General features: G+C 29.5%; 1 protein-coding gene across 1 annotated transcript in view; it reads left to right on the top strand.

The window, feature by feature from the left end:
- LOC136988882 (proteasome adapter and scaffold protein ECM29) overlaps positions 1-24,386 on the top strand; it is a 158,679-nt gene that overhangs the window by 41,236 nt on the left and 93,057 nt on the right. Inside the window, exons 9-14 of the mRNA XM_067286882.1 lie at positions 1,337-1,422; positions 3,161-3,239; positions 6,095-6,211; positions 10,730-10,956; positions 14,810-14,939; positions 18,610-18,687. Coding sequence (XP_067142983.1) covers positions 1,337-1,422; positions 3,161-3,239; positions 6,095-6,211; positions 10,730-10,956; positions 14,810-14,939; positions 18,610-18,687 — 717 coding nt within the window. The remainder of the gene's footprint in view (positions 1-1,336; positions 1,423-3,160; positions 3,240-6,094; positions 6,212-10,729; positions 10,957-14,809; positions 14,940-18,609; positions 18,688-24,386) is intronic.

Raw genomic sequence — 24,386 nt, 5'->3', positions numbered from 1 at the left:
ATTACTGAACATATTATTGCACAAAATCAACATTCACAATTGTTCATGTGCATATAATAATTTTACAGATATGTACCCATGTCTACCCATGTCTTTAATGCATGTGTCCAAAACAAATTTGGATTCATGGAATACTAGTATGCTATATTATCATCAGACAGTTCTGGATTAACTGGATTATGTTCAAACTTCCAGATACCAAATTAACAAGCTTCTACTATATTATAAAAAATCTTTAAGAAAACATCTGGATTTGTTTCTTACTTATTAGAAGCCACTTAGTATTGTTTTATCACACCTGGAAAAGGAAAAATTGGTTAGATTCATTCTTTCTTAACTTTTCACAGATTTAGGCCGCGACTCCACTAGTCTAAAAATGGCCGTAAAACTCCTCGCCGTAGAAGCTTTTAATCGCGTGACCTATTTGTGTTTGCGCTCGGATTGCAGTGGAGGTCTGGCTAGTGAAGCTTTTTACGGCGACTGTACTATTATGGTTGTATACGTGATATATCGATATAAAGACAATGATTATATTCTATGAGATTTTTCAGTACTATAATTACAAATGTAGTAAAATTAATATCTTTACTTTCATATATTAACTTTTATTGTCATATTATTAAGATAATATACAGCACTTATAAGCTTAGCTTTTTTATTATATACTCCTCTAAATGATGGATTTTCCTTTGGCCATCCATATCTCGTGTTTTAGGCATCCATTATTATAATTGGGATACCTCTTGTGGTAGATATATGAATACTTTCAGATGTTTTCGATAAATCTTTCAGGATCTATTTTAGTTCTTTTCCAAGTAGCTACGAGAGAACTTACACAAAAGCTCGTTTTCTGCCATTTTTGCACCATGTCACAATGACCTAGATTTCACTGACTTCTGATTGGTGGATGGTACCGTTTTATGGCTGTATTTGCTTCGGAAGTTGAACAAGGCTCAACTCACTTTTACATTGGTTTTACAACCTGCTCAGGTGTAAAATATCATGGTTGCGTGATTAAAAGCTTTTATGACAAGGTGTTTTACAGCCATTTTTACGCTAGTGGAGTTGCAGCCTAAGGTTAGCTGGAAGACAAGTGCATCATTGCATTTCTCTCAAAATTCTTCACTTTATGTATTATATGATCTCATTCCCATTTAAAAATTTTGAGATGAATTCAAGATGGCAGTTATGATTACCCTGCATACCATGTTTCTATCATGCTAAAATTTTTCCTGCTCAACTCAGTTCAGTTTTTTTAAGGGTGTTTTCAAATTTTAACTCACTCTATATAAGAATTTAAGGTTAAATAATTATAATAATATATGCATATTAACAGGTTATATTTGAATCAATCTATGGAGAAAATACAAATTTGAAATTGAAAACAATGGCTCTTCAGTTTGTTCACTTCATGTGTTCAAAGTAAGATCTTTTTTATATATTAATTTTATTTATTATTTGGGTATTTTTCTTAACTCTTAGTTAAAGTCTAATTAAAGTTTTGATTAATGAAAGAAAAGAAAGCCTACAAATTAGTAGTATTTGATATAAGATTTATTAGACATACCAAATCAATGGAAAATATAATAAGTATCATTACCAAAACATTTCCAAACAGAGTCTAAATTGGCTAAAATGGTTTCATTAGTTTAAATTTTGAACTAATATATCAACTTAAAATTTTAACTAAAGTTTTGAATTTTGGAATAGTGATTAGATTAATCTTTTAATCATAGATAATTTTCTAATAAATAATAAAATAAACCATAGAATAGTAAAGTAAGATTGACAAATTAACTGTTATAAAGTGAGCATTGTGTATCTGTGTTTCAAAATATGTATTGAGTAATCATAAAGTTCTATTTTATATTGTTTAGAAAGATATTTAGTAGTTCAAATGCAACCAAATCTGGTATGATGACATTTCAGGACATCTGTAAGACATTTCTGTAAAAAAAATAGTAGTACCAAAACTCACCAGTCTGGCACTTTTGACACTACAAGTAACAAAAAATATTTTCTTTGCACATGTGTTGCAGCCAAGTTCTGGATATGAAGGTACCACAGTTTGTGAAATATCATGTTTATCAGCTATGATGGTCATAACTTTGTTGGAATGCACATTTCTTGTAAAGCTGTTTTACAAAAACAATGGCAATGCTGCAGCTGTAGTTCAATAATCTTGCCATTGTAAGTATTTTACACTGATGATCATTGACTCTATAATAAGCTCTTAGGAGAATGAGTGACACACATTTTCAATTCAGTGGAACAGTAAGTAAACACTAGTAAATACCTGTAACTGTTATATTTGGACCAAGCTTTCATGTTTTTCAGCAGATTCCATTGCATTTGCTTGAAGTTAGTTTGGTATGGATTCACAGCCTCATTTATCCTTGGCTATTTTTCTTTCAAGAAGCTGGTCCCAATGAGCTTATGACACTCTATTTGATGGCCAGAGATAATGAAAGATGTTCAATATTTTGTCATGTTTCAACTATAACAGCAAGTGTCTTGAGTCAATCACTTTTGTTCAAGATAGTGCCTACACATATCAGATACTGCATATAGCAGTTTTCACAACAACATTTCACCAAAAACTGATTGTCATGCATTTTTTAATGGCCACCTTATTCTTCAGATCTTAATACATGTGATATTTTGGCTGTGAGGACACTTAAAAAGTGTGGTTTATTGATAGCACATTGCAAATTTGGCAGTCTTGAAAGACAGTATTATACTGTATATGAGAAACGTTAGAGAGGATCAATTATGGTTGTTGTTCACACTGTTTTCAGGTTTTAAACTTTCAGAACGAGGACTACAATGAACATTATCCTCTGCATTGCTAAGGTCTCTGGATATTACGATTGTCTTGTACAAATGTTTGTTGCTTAGAGTTCCAAAAGTGCCATATGGTGAGTTTTGCTATTAATTATTTTTTTATGGAAATGTCTTCTGCATGGTCTGAAATGTCACCATATTAAGTTTGGTTGCATTTGGACTGCTAAATATCTCTCCAGATAGCATTGAATAGCAGTATTTTCAATTATATCACTTGGTATATATATTTACAAATACAACATATACATGCATAATATTGATTTTTTTTATTAGTTTTAATGCATTTATAGTATTAATTTAATTATTGCTTTTTCAGTTGTGACAAAGAAAGATTAAATCTTGTTGCAACAGTTTTAATGTCAGGAATGTTAAAACTTGTGACTGAGTCAGATGAGGTAAGAATTTTGTTTTACTAAATAATAATAAGTACTGTGACATATTCAACTAATTTAAAATTACTTAACTTATTTTTTGTGCAAAACTTACATATTAAAGAAGTTATACATATATGTAAATATGAATTAGTGATGTAAACTGAATGTGTGTGTGTGAGGAAAGTGACTTGTATTCATACTAATTATATCAAAAAGTAAGCAATGTTCTATAATAAGACTTATTATGATTCTGTCAGTGTATTTTTAGGAAAATAAACCAATATTACTATATATTTTATGAACATTTTAAATACTCTCTGGAACTGGTCTGCAGACCAGTTCTAGAGGTTGGGTCCATAAATTTGGGAAACACTGATTTAATGCATTAGTCATATCAAATAATTCAAATTGTATTTGAATAATCTTGGATCATTTCAAACAATGATTTTAATCTTGGTTACTTTGAGAATATTTAAGGAATTTTTGAATGGAAGCACTTTGAAAAGTTAGTTTGACTTTTTAAAATAATAATTTAAATAGATAGTTATTATTCTGTGCAAGAAAATAAAAAGTTATCATTAATGAAGAATATGTGATAATGAATTTCTTATTCATGCAATGTTAGCTTTTACATTGGATATGATAAACTAAATTACCAGCACTTATGTGAAAAGACACCAATTAAATGGTAATTGAAACTATAGCCAAATTAGCTAGTTGCATGTCATCATTTAGATTATATGTTTTATAGAACCCTGATTATCCAAGGTATTGTGGATCAATACTACCTCAGATAACAGAATTCAGATAAAATGACAGACATTTTGGAATAAAAATTACAAATACAAAAGCTTTATATGGCATTATTTTTAAGCCTCTTTTTACATCTTATTGAATCTAATCATATATAAGAACAACATTTTTCGCATCATTTATTATACAGCTAATATGTATGTTGTTTTAAGTCTTCAAACTGCATTATTGTACTGTGTAATCCTTCTTGTCTAGTCTTATATTCAATTTATGAGCTCTGACAGCCTTTCTTTTCTGCTAGACTTATTACACCAACATTCAGAAACAGAACAAGCTTTAGAAAATCACATTTTATTTCCAAGGGTATACATTTTTGACTTCGAGTCCCTTATCAACTCTTTATGTTGTAACTGTTCAGGAAATAATGCATACAAGTTAACATAAAATTTTTGCACGTAACTTACATGGTTATGAGAAGCACAGAAATGGGGATGATTGATAAAATATGGATGACAATTATTAATTTACAGGTATTTGCTATAACAATAGTAGAATGTTAATGATTTACAAGAACAATATATATATATATATATATAACATAGATGTAAAAGTTGTGAACTTACATTAGATATGACAATACGATACATAAAGTAGTATTAGCAGTGAGAGGCAAACAATATATGAAATAAAGTACACTGTTAAAACCACAACATTTAAAACCATGACATTGCAAACTGTGTTACTATTAAAATAATAAAATAGAATAATGAAGTAAAAAACCTGTTCACCATTAAAACAATAAGACTATAAACTTATTTACAGTAGAATTGTAACACGATGAAATGATTCACAGAAATAACAAGAAATTTGCTGCCATGTACCTTTTTATTTAAACACTCCCTTTCCCCTCACACCCCCTCTTGGTCAGATATGGATACCATGTTTCATGTAATTTTTGACCAGTATTATTATTCATAATCTTGTCTTTATTTTTTTAGTATTTCTAAATTTTCATACCATCTTCTTTTTTTGTGTATTAGATTCTTTTTTAACAATTTTTATGGTGTCCCTAATAATTTGACAACCTTTCACTGTTATAATGAACTGCAACAGGCGAACTACTATTATTATATTTAATCACCGATATAATAAGTGTAGCAGAAAAGAAAGGCTGTCATAGAGCTCATAAATTGAGTGTATTATTGTAGTTACATTTTAATATGAATTTTTTGTCTCACATTGAAGTCAAATGATAAAAGGTAACAGAAACAAATCATATTGCAATACAAGTTATCATTTAAACTTTCTTTAAATAGTGCTTTACAGTTATTTGTTTTATAACAGTTCCTCCCTTCTTTGTCATGATGTTCCATTGTCATGTCAGCAGTATTTTTCATAGGCAGTTTGTCCTGGATATGTCAGGCTTCATTTCTAACCATTCAGCTACGTTCATTATGGGTCTGGTTGAATTTGTGATGGGTATATAAAAAGGCTTTTTTAGTGCACACAGGATGGAAAGAATTTAAATAAAAGTCATTCACTCATTACAATAGATTAAAAGTACTACAGTATTTATGTGCTTGATGCATTTGTATCAAAGCTTTTATAAATTATAAGAACAGTACCAATTATAAGAACATTATTCTTTTTTATTGTTTTAATAGTACTGTATTCACTTATAGATTTGCTTTGGCTGATGCAGAACCTCAATTAATCAGACTTGGATAATTGTGGATCAACTGTAATTAAATTGTTTATTAATTTACTATATCCAAAATGGAAGTCAAAACTGAACATGACATTAAATTTTAATGCTGGATCCTTTGCTAAAATGAACTTTTACGAGCATTTGAAAGAAATTTGTGGGCTTTCATGAATTTTTCTATAAAATACAATGGAACAGGTTTAAGTAAATAAAAGGAAAAATAAATTTCCTGAAAAAAGTTGAGAAAAAAGACGACAGAATTTGATGACACCACAAATTCAAACAAAAGGCCTCATGCATATACAAAGGTGTCACAAACAAACAAACAAAATTAGCTTTTTATTTATAAAATTTATTTATGTTCTAAAATAAATATATTGATTTCATTTACTCATGTTTATTATAAATTTTCTTTTAGGAACCACAGATTAAAAGTATGGCATATGTAGCTGTTGGCATGCTTGCTACTAAACTTCCACATCTTGTTACTAAAAACATTGCAGTAATTCAAACATTCTTTGATGCTTTGACAAAGGTAAAAGTCTCTTGTAAATTCTCTTAATGTTCATTAAATAATTTTAAATAAATAAATTATTATTAAAAGTTATCTTTAGTTTTCAATATTTTAAAAATAATTATGGAAAATAATTTTATTAAATTTTAAATAGTAAAATATTTGTATGAAATGCTATGTAGATTCATTTTGTTCTAAATTTTCAAATTTACATATTATTAAAGAAAAAGTAGCAAAAGGAATAGCCCAAACAAAAAAAAGCTTCAAAATTGTGAATTATTTTATGAGAAATTGAAATATATTAGTAAATCTTTGCTAAGATGATTTCATTATTTCTTTAAAGAAATTTCTTTTATGGTTGAGATAACTATTAACTAATTATAGTGTCAAAGATTTTTTTACAGTTTGTGACTTATAACATTATTGCTTAAAGTCCATACATGACGAGCTGGCCTCTCTAATTCTCTGTTAAGTCATATGCTGGCATTACAGTATTTAGAAAACTTCACTATTTATTAGTGAAAATGGATCTTCTAAACTGCCCCCAGTTCTGACTTAATTTATAAGTTTTTCTACCCTTGTTTGTTTTGAACTAGGATTCATTTTGAAATATTACTAAGTGAACTAACAACAATTTCCGATTTCTTGAAATCAAAACCAAAACACAAGTAATAGGTGTAAAACAAGAAAAAGTTCCAAGTAACCCATAAAAAATGGAATGTTCCAAATACTCCAGTGCATTGATATGGCATAAATGAGAACTAGAAGGACCAGTCTGTAGCACATGGATTGTAGCACCCCTATGAATATGTCATTCTGAAATATGAGGTCTATTCAACAAAATAATAATTTGAAAAAATGTTTTTGCTTAAATCTGAGCTTAAGTTAAGATTATTATTTGAGCACTTGTAATTTGATCATAAATTGTATGATACATGATAAGAAGCATTTCAAGGAAAATTCTCTTCTAATCTTCATTAAATAATTTCATAAAATTGTTAATTAAATAATTTCAACAATTGAAATTGTTGTTAGTTCACTTAGTAATATTTCAAAATGAATCCTAGTTCAAAACAAACAAGGGTAGAAAAACTTATAAATTAAGTCATAAACTTATAGCCAATGACATATCCTTACACCTGACAACAACAGATCTTTTAAACAAATCCCACTCAATCAGAAATTGTTCTTTGTCTGTGAACTGTGGTTGTAAGAACTTGTAAATATCTGCCATTTCATTGTAACCATATTCAGTAAATTCACCTGAGTCATAACTTATTTCTTGGCAACAGTATGATAAACAGTTTCAACTGTTTCAAATCAGAAAACCTATCTTCTAAATTGGCAATCAAAGTAGACAGAAAAACCTGTTTTGCAGAGAGGTTTGTGTATTAGGGGGATTGATGCTATTAAATTTTGGCAATTAAAGGTCAATGGGGTGTGGAGATATAAAAGGCATCGTGTATATTTTCATTAGGGTTGGACTTAATGTCAATTTTACCCATTCTTATCATTTACAATTTTTTATAAAACCCATCCCTAACCTCAAAATTAAGCTTTTTGCCATTTTAAAATAATTTAAAATTAAAAAGTTTTTAAATAAAATATCATAACAGATGGCACCATTGTGAGGGGCTAGCCAGGGGTACGGAGTTTGGCTTGACTCATATACCACTTAATTGGCTGTCCAGTCGGGTAAACTGGCCTGCAGAGTTGAAGGATGGCTTTCTAAGGCTGAGACCCCACTAGCATAAAAACAGGCGTAAAACCCCTTGCCGTAAAAGCCTTTATTCACGTGACCATGATATTTTACACCTGAGCAAGTCGCAAAACTAGCATAAAAGCGAGTTCAGCAGTGTTCAACTTTCGACATGAATACGGATGTAAAATGGTACCATCCACCAATCAGAAGTCAGTGAAATCTAGGTCATTGTGACACAGTGTGAAAATGGCAAAAAATGAGCTTTTGTGTATGTTCTCTCGTGGCTACTCTAGAATAGATCTGGAAAGATTTATTGAAAACATCCGAAAGTATTCATGTATCTACAACAACAGATATCCTGATTATAATAATGGATGCCTAAACAACGTGATATGGACGGCCAAAGGAAAATCCTTCAATTTTGAGGAGTATATAATAAAAAAGCTAAGCTTATAAGTGCTGTATATTATCTTAATAATACAATAATAAAAGTTAATATATAAAAGTAAAGATATTATTTTTACTACATTTGTACATAGTACAGAAGAACTTGTAGAATATAATCATTGTTTTTATATCGATATATCACATATACAACCGTACAGGCATAACTTCGACAGCACCATTGCCATAAAAAGTTTGCTAGCCAGACTTACACCGCAATCCAAGCGCAAATGCGAATAGGTCACATGATTAAAAGTTTTACGGAAAGGGGTTTTATTTTTGTTTTTATGCTAGTTGAGTCTTTGCCTAAGACTTTAATGAGAAACAGGATTCTGTGAGGATCCCCTGTAAGTTGTTTTCCTGACACCAGCTTAGTTATAGCGTTAGGCATGCTAATATTCATTCGTGAGGAATTTCGAATGGGAGGGTTGCAATTAAGTGGAATGGACGTAGGCACAGATCTGAATCAAGAATGAAAACATGTTAGAACAATAACAAGAATTTAATTAAAACAAAAATTAAATGAATTAGAAAATAATCTAATCAAAACCTATCTCGCGGAGAGAGAGAGAGTTTACAAATATCCCATAGTTATATCTGGTCATCCCTCATCAAAATCTTATCCCTCATCCCTCAGTTATATCCCTCATCAAAATCTGATGATTATGAAGTATGTTTTTATGAATCTGGAACAATGGAATTTCAGTTGGAGTTGGAGATAGAAACGGGGGATATCTTCAATAGCAGACTGGAGTGACAACTGTCGGGTTTGGAATGGATCTTTTCTTCTCGAGGATTGGCGGCAAACTCCTCTGTGCTTATGTGGCCAGTTCGGGTCTCATTGAACCTGTGATGAACTGCATGAGTTATTATGGTAAATTCTGTCTTCTAAGAATTGCACTTTATGTGGCCAGTTCAGGTTCTATGAACTGCACGAAAAGGTGGGAAATCTACCCCTTTTTATAGGGATGGCTGGGTAACTGACTCAGCATCATAGGACAGTGAGTAATTTTTAGTCAGTATATCAAAAAGGAAGTTTGCTTCCTCCCTTATTTGGAAACGAAAAATGCACATCCTTTTTGTTATAATTTTATCAAAGTTATAAAATATTTTGTTATAATATTTTATAATAATTAATCCCTTAATCTGCAGATTCACACCACCAAATGATGTGAGGAAAGTTAATCAAGTCCTTGCTGGGTTTTTTTAAATTATAGTTTAATTCAAAAATGCAAAAATATACATATCAAATTTTAGAAACTTTTCTGTAAATTATCTCAACCTATATGATTAACATCAGCTTTATATAAAATTGAGAGGAAAGTGTTACCTTTCAAGTTCAGGGAAGTACTAATAAAACTATTACTTTCATTTCAGATTGTCATTGCAGTCCACACTGACTAACTATTTCTACTAACGTCAATAAGTTGCTAATTGTTTTATTAGTCTATAAAGGAAAACTCTTTCTGGTTGTGAGCCTGTCAGATTACAATGTTATTATTTTATTGTACTGGGAAGAATGTTCATTTTAACATAAATTTAACAATTAGGTTATATCTAATTAATTTTATTTTTAGTTGCAGTTTAACAGGCATGCCAGTCAATCCATGAAAAAATACAGTAGGCCAAACAAGCATAATGGAATTTTTCATCTTCTTTCAGCAGAACTATATGTAGTGGTTAAAACATTTTAAAAACGTTAGTTTTTAAGAAGTTTTAACCACTTGGAAAATGTTAATGTTTTAGTGAAATGTGTCAAGAAAGTTGTCACTAGATCTAAATTCTTGTAACAATTTACCATAAAAACTAGTGACATCTTAAATGGTGGCACTATACATTTAAAATGGCAAATATAAGCAGAGCATGTTTGTTTAATTTGGCATTAAATGATGTCTTATATGTTGTTAAACTGAAAGTATAATGAATACAAATTATATTAATCAGATTTCAGAAAATAATTTGTTTATTATTCTTATTAGATTGTGTTTGCAACCTCCAACATTTAATTCTCATCTCATAGAATTAATTTTACTGTTTATAAAAGAATTCAACAACAATAATTGTAATACAAATGTTTTTGTATCTTTCCTGAACAATGTTAAGTGAGAACTTGCTGTTTTTGTATAAAATTGAATTGGTTTTCTGAAATTTGATGAAATTTTAATTGATTTCAAAAACAATTACTCTTTACTAATTCTTAACATAAGTTAAATACATCTATAACTTATTTATATACATTATTCTATATTAATGTGTACATTATTAATTATTTAATATTAATTATGAATGATTATTTTTAACTATTATTTTTGAAAATAAATATTAGATGTAAAAATGCATGAATATTCTCTTCGGTTTTAAAAATTATTTTAAAATAAATAAATCTTTTATAGGAAGAAAAAGATGTAAGAATCTCTATTCAAGAATCTTTATCTCTTCTTGCAAAAGCATTTAGTACAATGGATCATAATACTCAATGCTTAATGGAAAGCCTTATTTCAACCAGTATAGAAAATCCTATATCTCAAGTTCGCCTGATGGCAGTACATTATGCTGCAACAATTTTTCCTTCAGATCATATTTCTTCACGTTATATATTGCTGTTAGCTGCTGGTGATAGGTATTACAATGCATATAAATTTAATTAATAATAAATTTATATAAATATTTTTTTATTTTGAATATATTATAAAGTTATATGGCATATTTCCATATAAAATAACTAAATATAAAATTCCAATTGAAAATTCAATAAATATAAACTGAGTTTTTTACAAATTGAATTTATAGTAATGTATAAAATTGTTAGAAGCCAGGGGCAGAAAGGGAACACACCCATTTGCCACTTATAGGGCAACAGGTCAGCAAGACCTGCTCATGTCATCTGTGGATGGTTTTAATGTAGGAGGGCTAGATTTCAAGTGGGGGAGTGCAGTGGGTAAGTTAATTAGGTGTCATTAGCTTGATTAAGACAGGTAGACAGGTTTTTAAACTTAACAAATAAAAGTTTAATAAAACTATAAATCTAAGATATACATACTACAAATTAGGCAATTAAATACGATTAACATATGATTATACAATAAGGTGGCTAGTTTAATTCTTATGCTGCATGGCTATTCTTAGTTTCTTGAATACAGAGAGAAAGTTTACAACTTTCTAACAAAATACCTCAATTCTTGTTGATCGTCAATAAGACATCGTCCTATCATCTTGATGATGATTCACCGTCAAGGGAATGGAGAGTGTCTTCTCCAGGAATTGGGTCCAGGTCCATTTTATGGAGGTGGAGGCACATAGAGCTCCTTCTAGTTCTTCTACTTCATTTAAAACCTCATTATGACAAAATGCTCAGAACTGTCAATGTCTAGTCTTTTTATGCATTTATCCTGGGAAAGTGGTCATGTGATCAGCAGTTGTTTAGAAACAAAGGTTGACTTTGCAGGTGTGAGTTCAGCAATGACTTGTGTTGATGCAACAGTGTCGCTTACTTTCCTCTCCTTTCACAATCGGATGTTATCATTTGGCAACTGACTGTTAAAATTCTCATCCATTTGTTGGTAGAGAAGGTCATGTTTTTCCTAACTATCCCCATGGATATTATATAAAAATTTGCTTAAAAATGGATTTTAATATCCTTAAGATCATGGATCTCACAAAATGAATTTAATTTGGATACATATTCTAGGACAAATATTTGAATATTAGATACATTATATGTGTTACATTTTGTCCTTTTCCCCAGTCATCCAATATATTAAAGTTGTGAATTCAAATTCTGCTCTAAATTATTAAATATTACTTTGTTTAATATTTAATTTAAATTAGTCCATCATTAATAGTAATAAATTTATTTATGTATTTATAAATTCACTAATAAAATTAATTGTTAAAAAAAATATTAAATAAATATTAAGTAACTTAATTACTTTCTTGGCAAAAACTGATATAACATTTTAGTAAATATAGGGTAGATGTACCAGTTTTGACCAGTGTAGTACCAGTTCTGACCAGAAAACAAATTTAACTTAAAAATATAATCACAAATGAAACAAACTTTTATTGTTAACTGTTCACACAGTTAACAATAAAAGTTTGTTTCATTGGACAGATTTGAATATGTGGTGATTATATTTTTAAGTTAAATTTGTTTTCTGGCCAGAACTGGTACACTGGCCAAAACTGGTACATCTACCCTATCGTATTTTACGGACTATAAGTCGCACTTTTTTCCTCGAAAAATTGCCTCCAAAATTCAGGTGCGTCTTATAGTCCATAGCATCTTATAGGTATTTTTTTTAAAAATTGTTTAAAAATTTAGGTGCGTCTTATAGTCCGTAAAATACGGTAGTTGCAAATAATTTCTCCCTTCAGAGAAAATAATCTATTTATATGTCTTATGATATTTGTTAAAAGGAGAACATTCATTAAATATATTTCTTTTCATTATTTTAATGATTTAACAATATGAACAATTGAAGAGAATTTCAAAAGATAACATTATTACAATATGGGTTCAATTCAAAAAGTGACATTAAAATAATTTTATCTTTTATATGTTAATCAAAGTTGGATGTTAAACTGATATATAAGGCATGTCATAATGATCCCAGGAATTTTAATTTACCATTACACAATAATACATACATACATACATACATACAAGAAAGACATTGGCCATACATGAAGTGTTTAGCTGGCAGAAAAGAGGGTAAGGGAAAGGGGAGAGGAGATAGACAGTAGAGAAAGGTAGGATCCCTCTGAATGGCATACATATGGCTACAGTACCCTCTATGTTTGATGTTGGCGTGCAGTTTTTATGTTGCAAGGCCATAGTCCCCCAAAAGGTCTAAAAGCAAACCTGAGTGTAGTGAACACCAATAATTGAATGCCACCACAAATAGCTAAGTATAGAGGTTAGTGCCAAGTGTCTGTTAGTAGGAAGATTTATATCTACTTAATACTAATAAAACTGAATGTGATTGCAAATCTTAATACTACTTAACAGCTAGACAGACAGTGCAAAAAGGAAATGAACACAATGACAAATTAGACAAGACAAATGGACAAGACCCCAATTTTTTTTTTAGTTTTATTATTTTATTTTTTTTTAAGAATTAACTTACTAACTAATCTACATTACTAACATTACACAATAATAAGAGATATGTTAATATAGTGAATGACAATAGGAAGAGAGATGTTCAAACAATACATACCTTATAACCTCTCAGTATGTCTGTTCTTTATGACACAGCAAATGTCTACTCTGTAATTCAGTTCACCTTAAATAGTTCAGCATTTCAGCATTCTCTTGTCTACTAGAGCAATAGTTGTGATAATGTTTCATATCAATTCTATTAAGTCTTAGGGTTAGGGTGGCACAAATATCTTGTCCTTAATGTAGTCCTATAGGAAAAAAAATCACATGGTGTTAAATCTGATGATTGAGATGACCAAGCAAAATGTAGTCAGTGTTGAGCAATTGCAACTGGTTGTTCACCTACTGGGTAACTGCCCATTGAGATAGTCATAAATGCATGGATATCATTGCTAAACTGTGTGGAGTCTCAGCTAATTGAAGAATGAAGTCAACAGTATCATCATGAAATTGAGGCATTAGTTATAGCAGGGATGGCAAACTTATGGCACGCGTGCCCAAAGTGGCATGTAAGAGAAATCATCTGGCACGTAATGTGTCATATGATTTCTGTCTTTTTCAATCATCCTTTCTGTTTATCTCCTGATCATCTTTTTTTTAATCAGATTTTTTACATTTATTCGAATTAAAGTGTATTCATTTAATTTCTTTAAATATCATTATTCAAAGTCTAAGACATTGGCACACATTAACATCTTTAAAGCTAAGTATGCTTACAATATATGGCATGCGAACTCAAAAAGGTTCGCCATCCCTGAGCTATAGCTAAAGTTGAAGCATACTAGCATCATCCGTTTTGATATGGAAGATGATGCTGGTGATAATTGCCTCATCAAAGAAAAAATGGTTTGTAAACTTTCTCATGTGACATGGCACAGAATACATTTACCTTTGGAAAGTCATTAAAGTGTTCTATAATGAAGTGGGCATTATCCACTACCGAGATTTGCACTGTGTCAATTCACTTTACCACACAAGTGGATTTGTGGCTTTGTCACTAAACACAATTTTCTTGATAAAACTGTTTGTTTACCTACGTTTTCACATACAAAATTTAGAGACTTTCTCTTTTAATCACCAATCATTATAATTCTGTATCTCTAGCCATGATAGGTTTGTGGGTCACCAAAATCATGTAGACCATTATGATTCATCCTGCATATCAATTTTGTTGGGATATTTTATAATGATATATAGAAATAACATTAATAAAATTATTATTTGATATTTTTGTTTGAAATAATTATAATTTTGTTTTACTTATCATACTAATTTAATTTTTCTTTTACTTTAACATTAAATTTTTTAATAGTAATGAAGAGGTGAAAATGGCAGCAATTAAAGCATTACATAATGTGGCTCATCATGAAATCAGTAATAAATTACAAAAAAAAAATTTATATCCATCATTTCCAGCTTTTATTAAATTCATGACCAAAAAGGTATGTTTTTCGTACAAAATTATAAACTGAATAAAATTATATTAAAAATACATTACATTATTTTTATTTATAATATTTTAAAATGATGAATAAATAATAATAAAAAAAGCAAATAACTATTTAAAATGAAAATGATATGTAAAGTGTGAATGTAGCCTTGTTTAGTAATAAATCGGTAGTAGTAATTTCTAAAAAAAATAATTTTGATTTTCTTAGGAATGAAAAGGATGAGAGATGCTTTACGGAAAGTAGATACAGTAGCCTCTCATTATATTGTACTTGTCAGGAGACAAAGAAAAAGTGTAATATATTAGGTGGAATGTTATAACCAAGTACTAAAACTTTTGGACTTATACTAAGCAGATTATACATGCTATGGAATCTTTATCCTCTATTCTTTCATTAGCAAGTGTTTCTGATATAAAATAAGCTTAGTTTTGCAATACTAAATTTTATTCAAGGTTATATCGTATTAATTGACATTTATGTAAACATCAATACCACGAATGCTCATTTAGCATTATTATTTTTTTAACAATGACATTTAAAAACAAAATATTAGTTGCAATTTTATTATACAGTACTATATTTCACAATAAATCACTTATTGAGAATTCATGTAATTTTTATTTTTTCATAGAAATTATAAATGCGGTAATTGAAAATTTAAAAGATAAATATTGAACATATAATAGACATCAAAACTTATAAAATTAGAAAGAGTAAAAATTCTCTAAAAAACAAAACGAAGTTACTACTGTGTAAAAATTTTAGAATTTTTGGTTCAAAAATAAAGAAATTTTTTCCTTACGCATCAACCTGTCCTGTCATTCCCGGCATATACCGGGTTGTGACCTCTGACCTGTGGGGTCAAACCCGATGTATCTCGTCAGGATGGCCGAGCAGTATCGGTATGTTTTTGATACTAGATGTCACTACACATCATAAATTTAATATTAAAATGAACTTTTGAAATATAATTTTTTGTTTTTATATTTTTCAATATATTTGTTTTGTTTGTGCAAAATATAAAAATACTTTTTAATGATACAGTAGTCAAGATTATTATTTTAAAAAAAAGAAAAATTTTGTTAGGCTTAACATCGACAAAAATTCAACATGGCGGCACACACAATGGAGAAAAATTTCCACATAGGATAGGTTAAGCAGTGAATTTGAAATTTTACATCTTTATGTAAATTGACTGAATAATGTCAATTTACATAAAGGTGTGAAATTTCAAATTTACAGAAACTTGTAAATGAGGAGACAGTACATAAAACCAATAAATAAACAACTTTTAATATCAAAAGTAAAGGTAAATGATAATTGATCTGTCCACCTGTTTTACTTATTTAGATCTTCATAAATTTTTTGTTTCATCTGCAGTTGAACTTTCAAGGATAATGGTAGAAATAAAATACTGTATTTTTTTGCAAAAAGAAATTCAAATGCAATTGATATTTTAAAATTTATTGACTTAAGAGCTTTTCAAATTTGGGGATAAAAAAAAAAAGCACGATATAATGAGGTGCGATATAACGACGGGTTACTGTATTTACAAGATTAAAGCAATTGAACTAAATGATGAAGATTTAGCCATGTATAATATATAGATAGTATGATGCAAAGGAGAAGTTTGTTCTAGAGAATTAAAGAATATAAAAATTATGTTATAGGAGAATTGATAAAGACTGTTCTGAATTAATTTATTTCACAAAAGGAAATGATAGTTAAGTGGAAAAGGGGAAAACAAAAGTTACTGTAACAAACAAGATCATGATATCTTTTATAAATAACCAAAAAACTAAGGATATCAATAGAGGAGAAATAATTCTAAATACAAAAGAGGAAAATGATTTTAAAATGTGCATATAGGAAATAACAGAAGTTCATAAAGAAATTAATTTAAAAAAGAATTTTATATAATATTTATATTATTTTAATTAAAAAACTAACAACTTAAAAGCATTGAATCAAATCAAAGCAAAAGAAATCATTACTTTGGAAATAAAGTTACACTAGAAAACTTTTAATTTCAAAAAAGCTCCTCTAGAATATTAAATCTAAAAAAATAAATAAAATGAAATAAAACACTAGTTTTCTTAATGGTCTTGAAAAATAACTAACAATTTCAACTATTTTGGAATTTGAGAAACAAAGTAGTGAGGTTGAGGCCAAAGTTTTAAACACGAAAATGTGTATGTCGGACATTTGGCGCTGCTTTCCTGTAAGCCTAGAAGTTTGACAATGGTATTTGGAAAGTCAGTGGAACCATGCTTGACATTCCAAACGCCATTGTCAAACTTCTAGGCTTACAGGAAAGCAGCGCCGAATGTCCGACATACACGTTTTTGCGTTTAAAACTTTGGCCTCAACCTTGCTAGTATTTAAGAAAGTAAGAATTTAGGACTTCTTGGAAAAAATGTTCAAATTGTTAGAGTGAAAAAAGTTGGAATGATTTAGTTTTTGTAAATTTGCTTTGCAAAATGTTTTTAATCTTTAATTCAGAATGAATTCACATAATTAAAGAGAAACTAGTTTTTTTTCCTGAAACTAAAGCTTTATTTAATGAATTCTTGTGATCAAACATTCCAATTTGCATATTATTTCTAATTCTACTGATCTAGTAGCTTCAATATGAATTGATTCCTTTACTATTAAAGAACATAACTAATATTTTTTAATCCCCAGTTTTCAAAACTGAAATTTTTTGAATTTCAGAGAGTTAATTACCATTTTACATTTTGCTTCTTTGTTTGGGAATAATATTGAAAACACTAATTCAAATTGAGCTGACAAAAATTGTTATTAACCAATTGAATGAGCTCTTCACAGGCATCAAATTTGAAATCATCAGTTAAAATTTCAAAATGAATTTAGTGCAGACTAGTTTTTATAAATCTTCTGTCAAAAGTTCTCAAAATATTTTTTAAAATTAATATTAAATTGTTATTTTGCTAGTCAAAAACTCTGATGACTAAATGCAATTAATTTGTGTAGTTTTTTGTTATTTTTAGGATCTTAAAAATTTACAAATTTTAGCTATATTCTGATTCAACGTGCAACAAAGTTTAATATCTATTTTATAAACTATGACAATGTTTTGATGATAAAAAATGTAATGCAATTGTATGCAGATGATGAAATATATAGAATGTAGAAAGGAACAATTATATTCATCATTTTGAATTTTGTATTTGTGATCACATAAACATGTAAGACCTTGCTTTTGCATATTTATAATTTACTCAGTTTTAAAACTTAATTATCAAATTTTATATTTAGAGAATAGTAATTCAAATGAACTAATAACAAGAATAAGTATATGAATTTAAATATTCAAAGGAATTAATATATCCTTTGAAAATAATATATATACTAAAATGATAATATACTTCAATATAGTATATTATCATTCTAGATTTTATACTATAGTTAAAATAAAAGATTTGTTTTAATTAAATTTCTAAACTATAAACCTAATTAGACTGTCTTTTAAACATTTAATAAGTAATATTTTTTAAAAATTAATGTAATTATGTTGACTAATATGGTAAATATGAAAATACCACAATATTATTTGACATTGAAAGATTTATAATTTATTAAATTAATTTAAAGAAAACATGCTATTTAATTGAAAAAAGTACAATTAATTTATTTTTAGACTGCTGAAAAGACAAATGTATCTTCAAAGACCAAGACATCAAAATGTCTTCCATTTAATGTAGCAACATATATTGAGGTATTTATATAAACTTAAATAAATTTTTTCTAAAAATAATTTAATTTATGATTATTTCTATTGCTATTTAATGAATTTGTATAGCCATAAAAATGTAAAAATAATATAAACATTATAATATATAAGTACTTTCAACTTGAGAAGATTTCCCTCAGGATGTATAATGTATATATATATATATAGCTTATATATATTGAAAGTCTGAAATATCAGGGAAACATTGGCTTATTAATGTAAATAGTTAATAAATGTAGTGATATAATAATTCACAAATTTAAATAATGTGAGAATTGAACTAATGTTAATAGTCTATCTGTATAACTTGAGATGTTTGATTTCATCAAAAAGAAATTGACTTATGATTGATTTTGATTTAATCAAACTATAACATTAAATAAAGTATCATGTGTTAATTGACACCTTACGCACATTAAACCCAGATGTGTCAGCCTACCCTGAGGATATAGAGCTGCTTGCAAACTTGATATGTTTCCAATCATTCTTCATCTTTGAAGGCAAGATATATAAACAAAGGAAAGGAGTGCCTATGGGCAGCCCGAGGTCCGGCTTACTCTGCGAGTTAGTTTTACGCAGATTAGAACAGATTACTATTAGGAATTTTACAGAGGATATAATCTTATACAAAAGATATGTGGATGATGTATTCATTTTATAGAGGAATGACTGAAGAATACAACATTTTTTGAATGAGATAAATTCCAACAAAGATGGTTTAAAACTAAAATTGGAGCAACTTAGTACAACAGAAGTGCATTTTTTAGACATTGGCATTTCATTCGAAAATGGCACATTAAGCACAAAGGTATATATCAAGCCCACCCATGACCCATTTTACATTTCTTCCTCCTCCAATGATCCACACACGTATAAGCTTTTGATATTTAGAGCTCTTATTAGAAGGACATTCCATTATTGCTCCAACATTTACAACAGGTTTCAAGAATTGAATGGGATCAGAACCATTGCTAGAACCTTGGGATTTGGACAAAAGTTATTGAGGAGTTAATAAGCTCATACTCAGATCCTAACAGAAAGAAGACAAAGAAGAATATAAACAAAGAAGTTACTAAGTTCACTTACAACAGAGGAATGTCCAATATCATGAAAGAAATTGCAGACTAAAAGAATACAAGGTTACTATACAAAAGGTTCATCAAAAAGAATACAAGGTTACTATACAAAAGGGCTCCCAAGGTTTATAATTTGCTTAGAAATCACAAAGATACGATCAAAAAAGAACAATCTGGGGTATACAGGATACCTTATAAGAATGATCAATTAGGCCTGAACAAAAAATATATAGATGTCACCACACTTAAAGAGTAAAACACAGCAAAACACTTAAAGAGCATATATACGATGTAAACAAAGGACACAATACTACAGCATTATCCAGAGTGGCACAAACAAAGGGGTTTGGTTGTTGAATGGAATGAGACTAGGATTGTTAGACCAGTGCACTCACCGTCTTTAGCAATGACTGTAGAAAAGTGAAATTTATAGATCCAGCCTTACTGGCAAATGTTTAAACCACAAAGATGCCACAGGATTACCATTGGCATGGAAATATATGATCAAAAATAACAGTAAAATATAACACATAATGTGCACTCTGTCAATATAATTATGTATATTGTGTTGGTATATTTGTATTTTATTTTATTTTATTCCGTGTATTTTAATTAGTTCAATTTAACATATTTATACTATTTGTTACAATTTTGATATATTTGATATTTCAACAAGATGTTTGAAACAGTTATAAAAAATTTGAATTTCTTTTCAAATAATCATTCGAACCTGGAATCAATACAAAAAATGTTCCAGAGAATTCAAAATACCCGATGATGGCCTGTAGATCAGGTTGAAAACGTTTGTAAAGCAATAAGTATTGGTTCTCAGAGACATAAGATGTGTGTGTCATAGCATTAAATAAAGTATTCAGTTATTAAAATAACTTGGTAAATCATACAAAGTAATGTTTACAGATAGAGAATAATAAGTACTCACTTTTTGAACCTTTGTATCCGGTACTTTTTTACCCTCCAAAAACAAACGTTTTTGGCTTCACTTGAGGTCTGCTTTAGGTTAAAAGAACAAAAGAAACTGGCTTCCCAATTTTTGAATTATTCTTTGAGGAATGTTTAGTTTTAAAATAAATTCAAACATAATTTTCGAATATATGCGTGTGCTACATAGCGTCGTCATTTTCTTGTTCTTCGCATACTTAACACCAGGCGTATGAAAGTGCATTGCCGTCTTTAGAGTTTATACATTTCCCTGCACGGCCGGCCCTGTATATTTCAAGGGCTTCGAGGGCCCTGATGTCTTTTGTCTGAAAGGCTCTATTTATCAATCTGGCATTGGATAGGTCCGTGTGAATCTCTGGATTGGTGATGTAGGTGGATAAGGTGGTGGTGTAATGAGCATGGTTTATATCATATCTGTGCTCCTTGAGCCTCTGTTGGATGGAACGCTTAGTGAAGCCAATGTATACTAATTCCCGCCTAAATCTGTCATCTCTCACTGGAATACTGTATACACCTGGAGCCCTAAGATGGTTCATTTTGTCTTTGGTGTTGCGCAATAATTCATATATATCTGGGGACCTTCTGTATGTCAATCTGGTACCAGTTTTGGTTGCAATTTCTTTATATGAGGCCTGAAATTGCTGGTTGTATTCAACAACTGCGTATCCGCTGGCTGGTTCAGCGAAGAACAAGAAAACAACAACGCTACGTAGCGCACGTATATTCGAAAATTATGTTCAAATTTATTTTAAAGCTAAACGTTCCTTGAAGAATAATTCAAAAATTGAGAAGCCAGTTTCTTTTGTTCTTTTAACCTGAAGCTGACCACGAGTGAGGCTGAAAACATTTGTTTTCTGGAGGGTAAAAAAGTACCGGATACAAAGGTTCAAAAAGTGAGTACTTATTTAATACTGGTATTCAGACTTGAAGATTTGGTAATAGAGAATAATTTTTCTGTTACGGGGGAGATATAACTGGATAAAGGCGATTGCAGTTATGCAATTTTAATATACATAAGTATAAGTATTAAATAAAACTTAATTGCTATGGTTAACAATAACATATGTGGATGCATAGTAATACATCGATTTTAGCAAGAACAGTGTATACAAGAATAGCCAAAATTATTCGAACAAAAGGAGCATTTATATATATTAATTAATTGTATTGAAATTTTTCAAAAATTTTGACAAAGTAATTATATATTTTGTAAAGGTTCTTCTTATTAAGATTATTTAAACTTCTTTTGAAATCAAGTGATGAGTTATAGTTACATATTTGAAATACAGTAGAGCATCGATTATCCGACTTAATTGGGGACTGGGGTTGGTCAGATAACTGAAAAGTCGGATAACCGAAAAGTATGAAAAAATACATTATTAGTATAGTGCATTAGGCCTGGTTTAAATACTAGCCTCCCTTTCATGGTTGAGCCAGTGCTGCCAGCTAAAACATGCAAAAATTTAACAAAAATAATATTAAAGTAGCCAAGATATAACCAAATATTGTAGCTCCACATCACTAGCGGACATTTGAATTTGCCGACTAGAACGCGGTCGGTTAATTGGGGGTCGGATAATCAATGCTCTACTGTATTTTATAGTGGTCTCACAGACTATTAAGTTCTTGACAGTTATAAATTAAATGATATTGTGAGAAGTCTGCAGAATGACAAAGGAAGCAATGAGAACTTGTAAAGTCGATGTAGATATTATTGATGAAAAGAGTATATTTATTTAAATGAAGTTGTATTATTAGACGTTTTGCATTTAAACTAACTGGTTACAACATATAGGATTGAATGGACGGAAAATGTAACAAGTCGGTATACCATGGATGATAGGTGCTTTGATTTAATAAATTTTCATCTTTATTTATTGCTTGAGAAATTGCAGAATTTATTAAAAGTGTATATCCAAATTTCCAATCTTGAATATTATCTTGAAATAATAGCTCCGATACTCCAAATGTATTTAAGATTTTAGTTAACTTATACTGCCATAGTTGTTTAAATTTTTGATTTTTACTCTGATTAATATTTTCATGATGTAGATAGGTTATTATGTTATCATTTTTAAATTTAAGTTTATAGTAGAATTTAATTAGACGTTTCAGTAAGAAAGGGAAGAGCCAGATACGATTCACTTCGTGTCGTATAGCATAGCTTGGAATAGTTCTTTCTAGCTGAAATAATTTGCGTAAATAATAAATATGAAAATACTCCAATTTATAAATGTAGTCTAGACTCCAGATCGGGCTTGCATAGTATACCTTAGGGATAATTGTGGAGTTAAATAATTTAACATGGATATTCAGATTGGAAGTTTTTAGCTTAGAACATACAAGTAGTAAATTATCAATGACCTGCTTTGCTTTGACTTTCATTTTCTTAAAATGTGCTTTAAATGTTAAATTTCAGTCAAACTTGATTCCCAAGTAATCTATTTCATTTACAGTTTGCAATAGAGAGTTTTCATGGTATATTTTAGTATTCTTTTCAGCTATTTTACAATTATTGCGGACTATCATAACTTCTGTCTTAGTCGGGTTTATTGTAAGATATATTGAATGAAAAAATTCATTGAATTGGTTGATTTTCCTTTGTAATGAAATTTTTGTTGGGGCCAGGAGAACAAGATCGTCAGCAAAAAGGATGCAATGAAAAACTCTATTACCTATTATTATTCCGTCAGTTGATTCAGAGAAAAGACGATCAATGCCCATGAGGTAGAAATTGAATAAATACAGGGAGAGAGGATCACCTTGGAGGATTCCACGAGATAGAAATGGTTGAGAGATATTATTGCCTTGTTTTATTCTAATATTATAGTTTGAATATAGGTTTAGAATTGCAGAAGTAAATCGGACACCCGCACCACGGGATTTCAAGTTGTGTATCAATAGTGGAACATATATTGAATCAAATGCTTTCTGAATGTCAACAAAGGTGGCATATACTTTCTATGTTTTTTTAGAAGGTAGAGTTGGACTATCGTTAATAGGGTAAAGATTGCTGATTTGGTACCTTTATTTGTAATAAATGCATATTGAAATTCAGCTTCTAATTCCATAGTTTTAGTTCATAGTTGAAATTTTCTTGCAAGAATTGAAGTGAAACATTTCCTTATATTGGATAGCAATGCTATCGGTCTGTAGTTACCGGGAGAGGATTGATCACCCTTTTTATAAATCATCGTGAGAGTGGCTGTATTCCAGGATTCAGGATAAGAGTTTGATTTGTACATACTGTTAAATAGGCTTAGTAATTTTAGTCTGGAGTTATGCGATAACATTTTTAGAAAGTCGGTTGGGATGTTATCGTTACCCAGTGTTGTTTTACTTTTTGCTTTTTTGATAGCTTTGTTTAATTCAGTGATATTAAAATCAGAATCTAAAATGTCATTGTAGACTTCAGTGTTTACAATTGGGAATAATTCCATATGGATTTGAGGGAATCTCTGAAAGAACTGCTTCCAAGTATCATAGTCTATTTTGAAAGAACTTCCTATTAAATTTAACTTAGGCTGAAATCCGTATTATATTCCAAAATAATTTGCCATCATTATTATTTTTGATTAAGTTTAGTTCAGTTTTGCGAAAATAGTTTGACTTTTTGGTTTTCAATAGGTTGTTATAAGATCATTTGGC

Source organism: Centruroides vittatus, unplaced genomic scaffold, assembly GCF_030686945.1.
Source record: "Centruroides vittatus isolate TY-2023 unplaced genomic scaffold, ASM3068694v2 scaffold_386, whole genome shotgun sequence".
Taxonomy (NCBI): Eukaryota; Metazoa; Arthropoda; class Arachnida; order Scorpiones; family Buthidae; genus Centruroides; species Centruroides vittatus.
The sequence above is the reverse complement of the archived record's forward strand: the minus strand, read 5'-3'. Positions and strand labels throughout refer to the sequence as shown.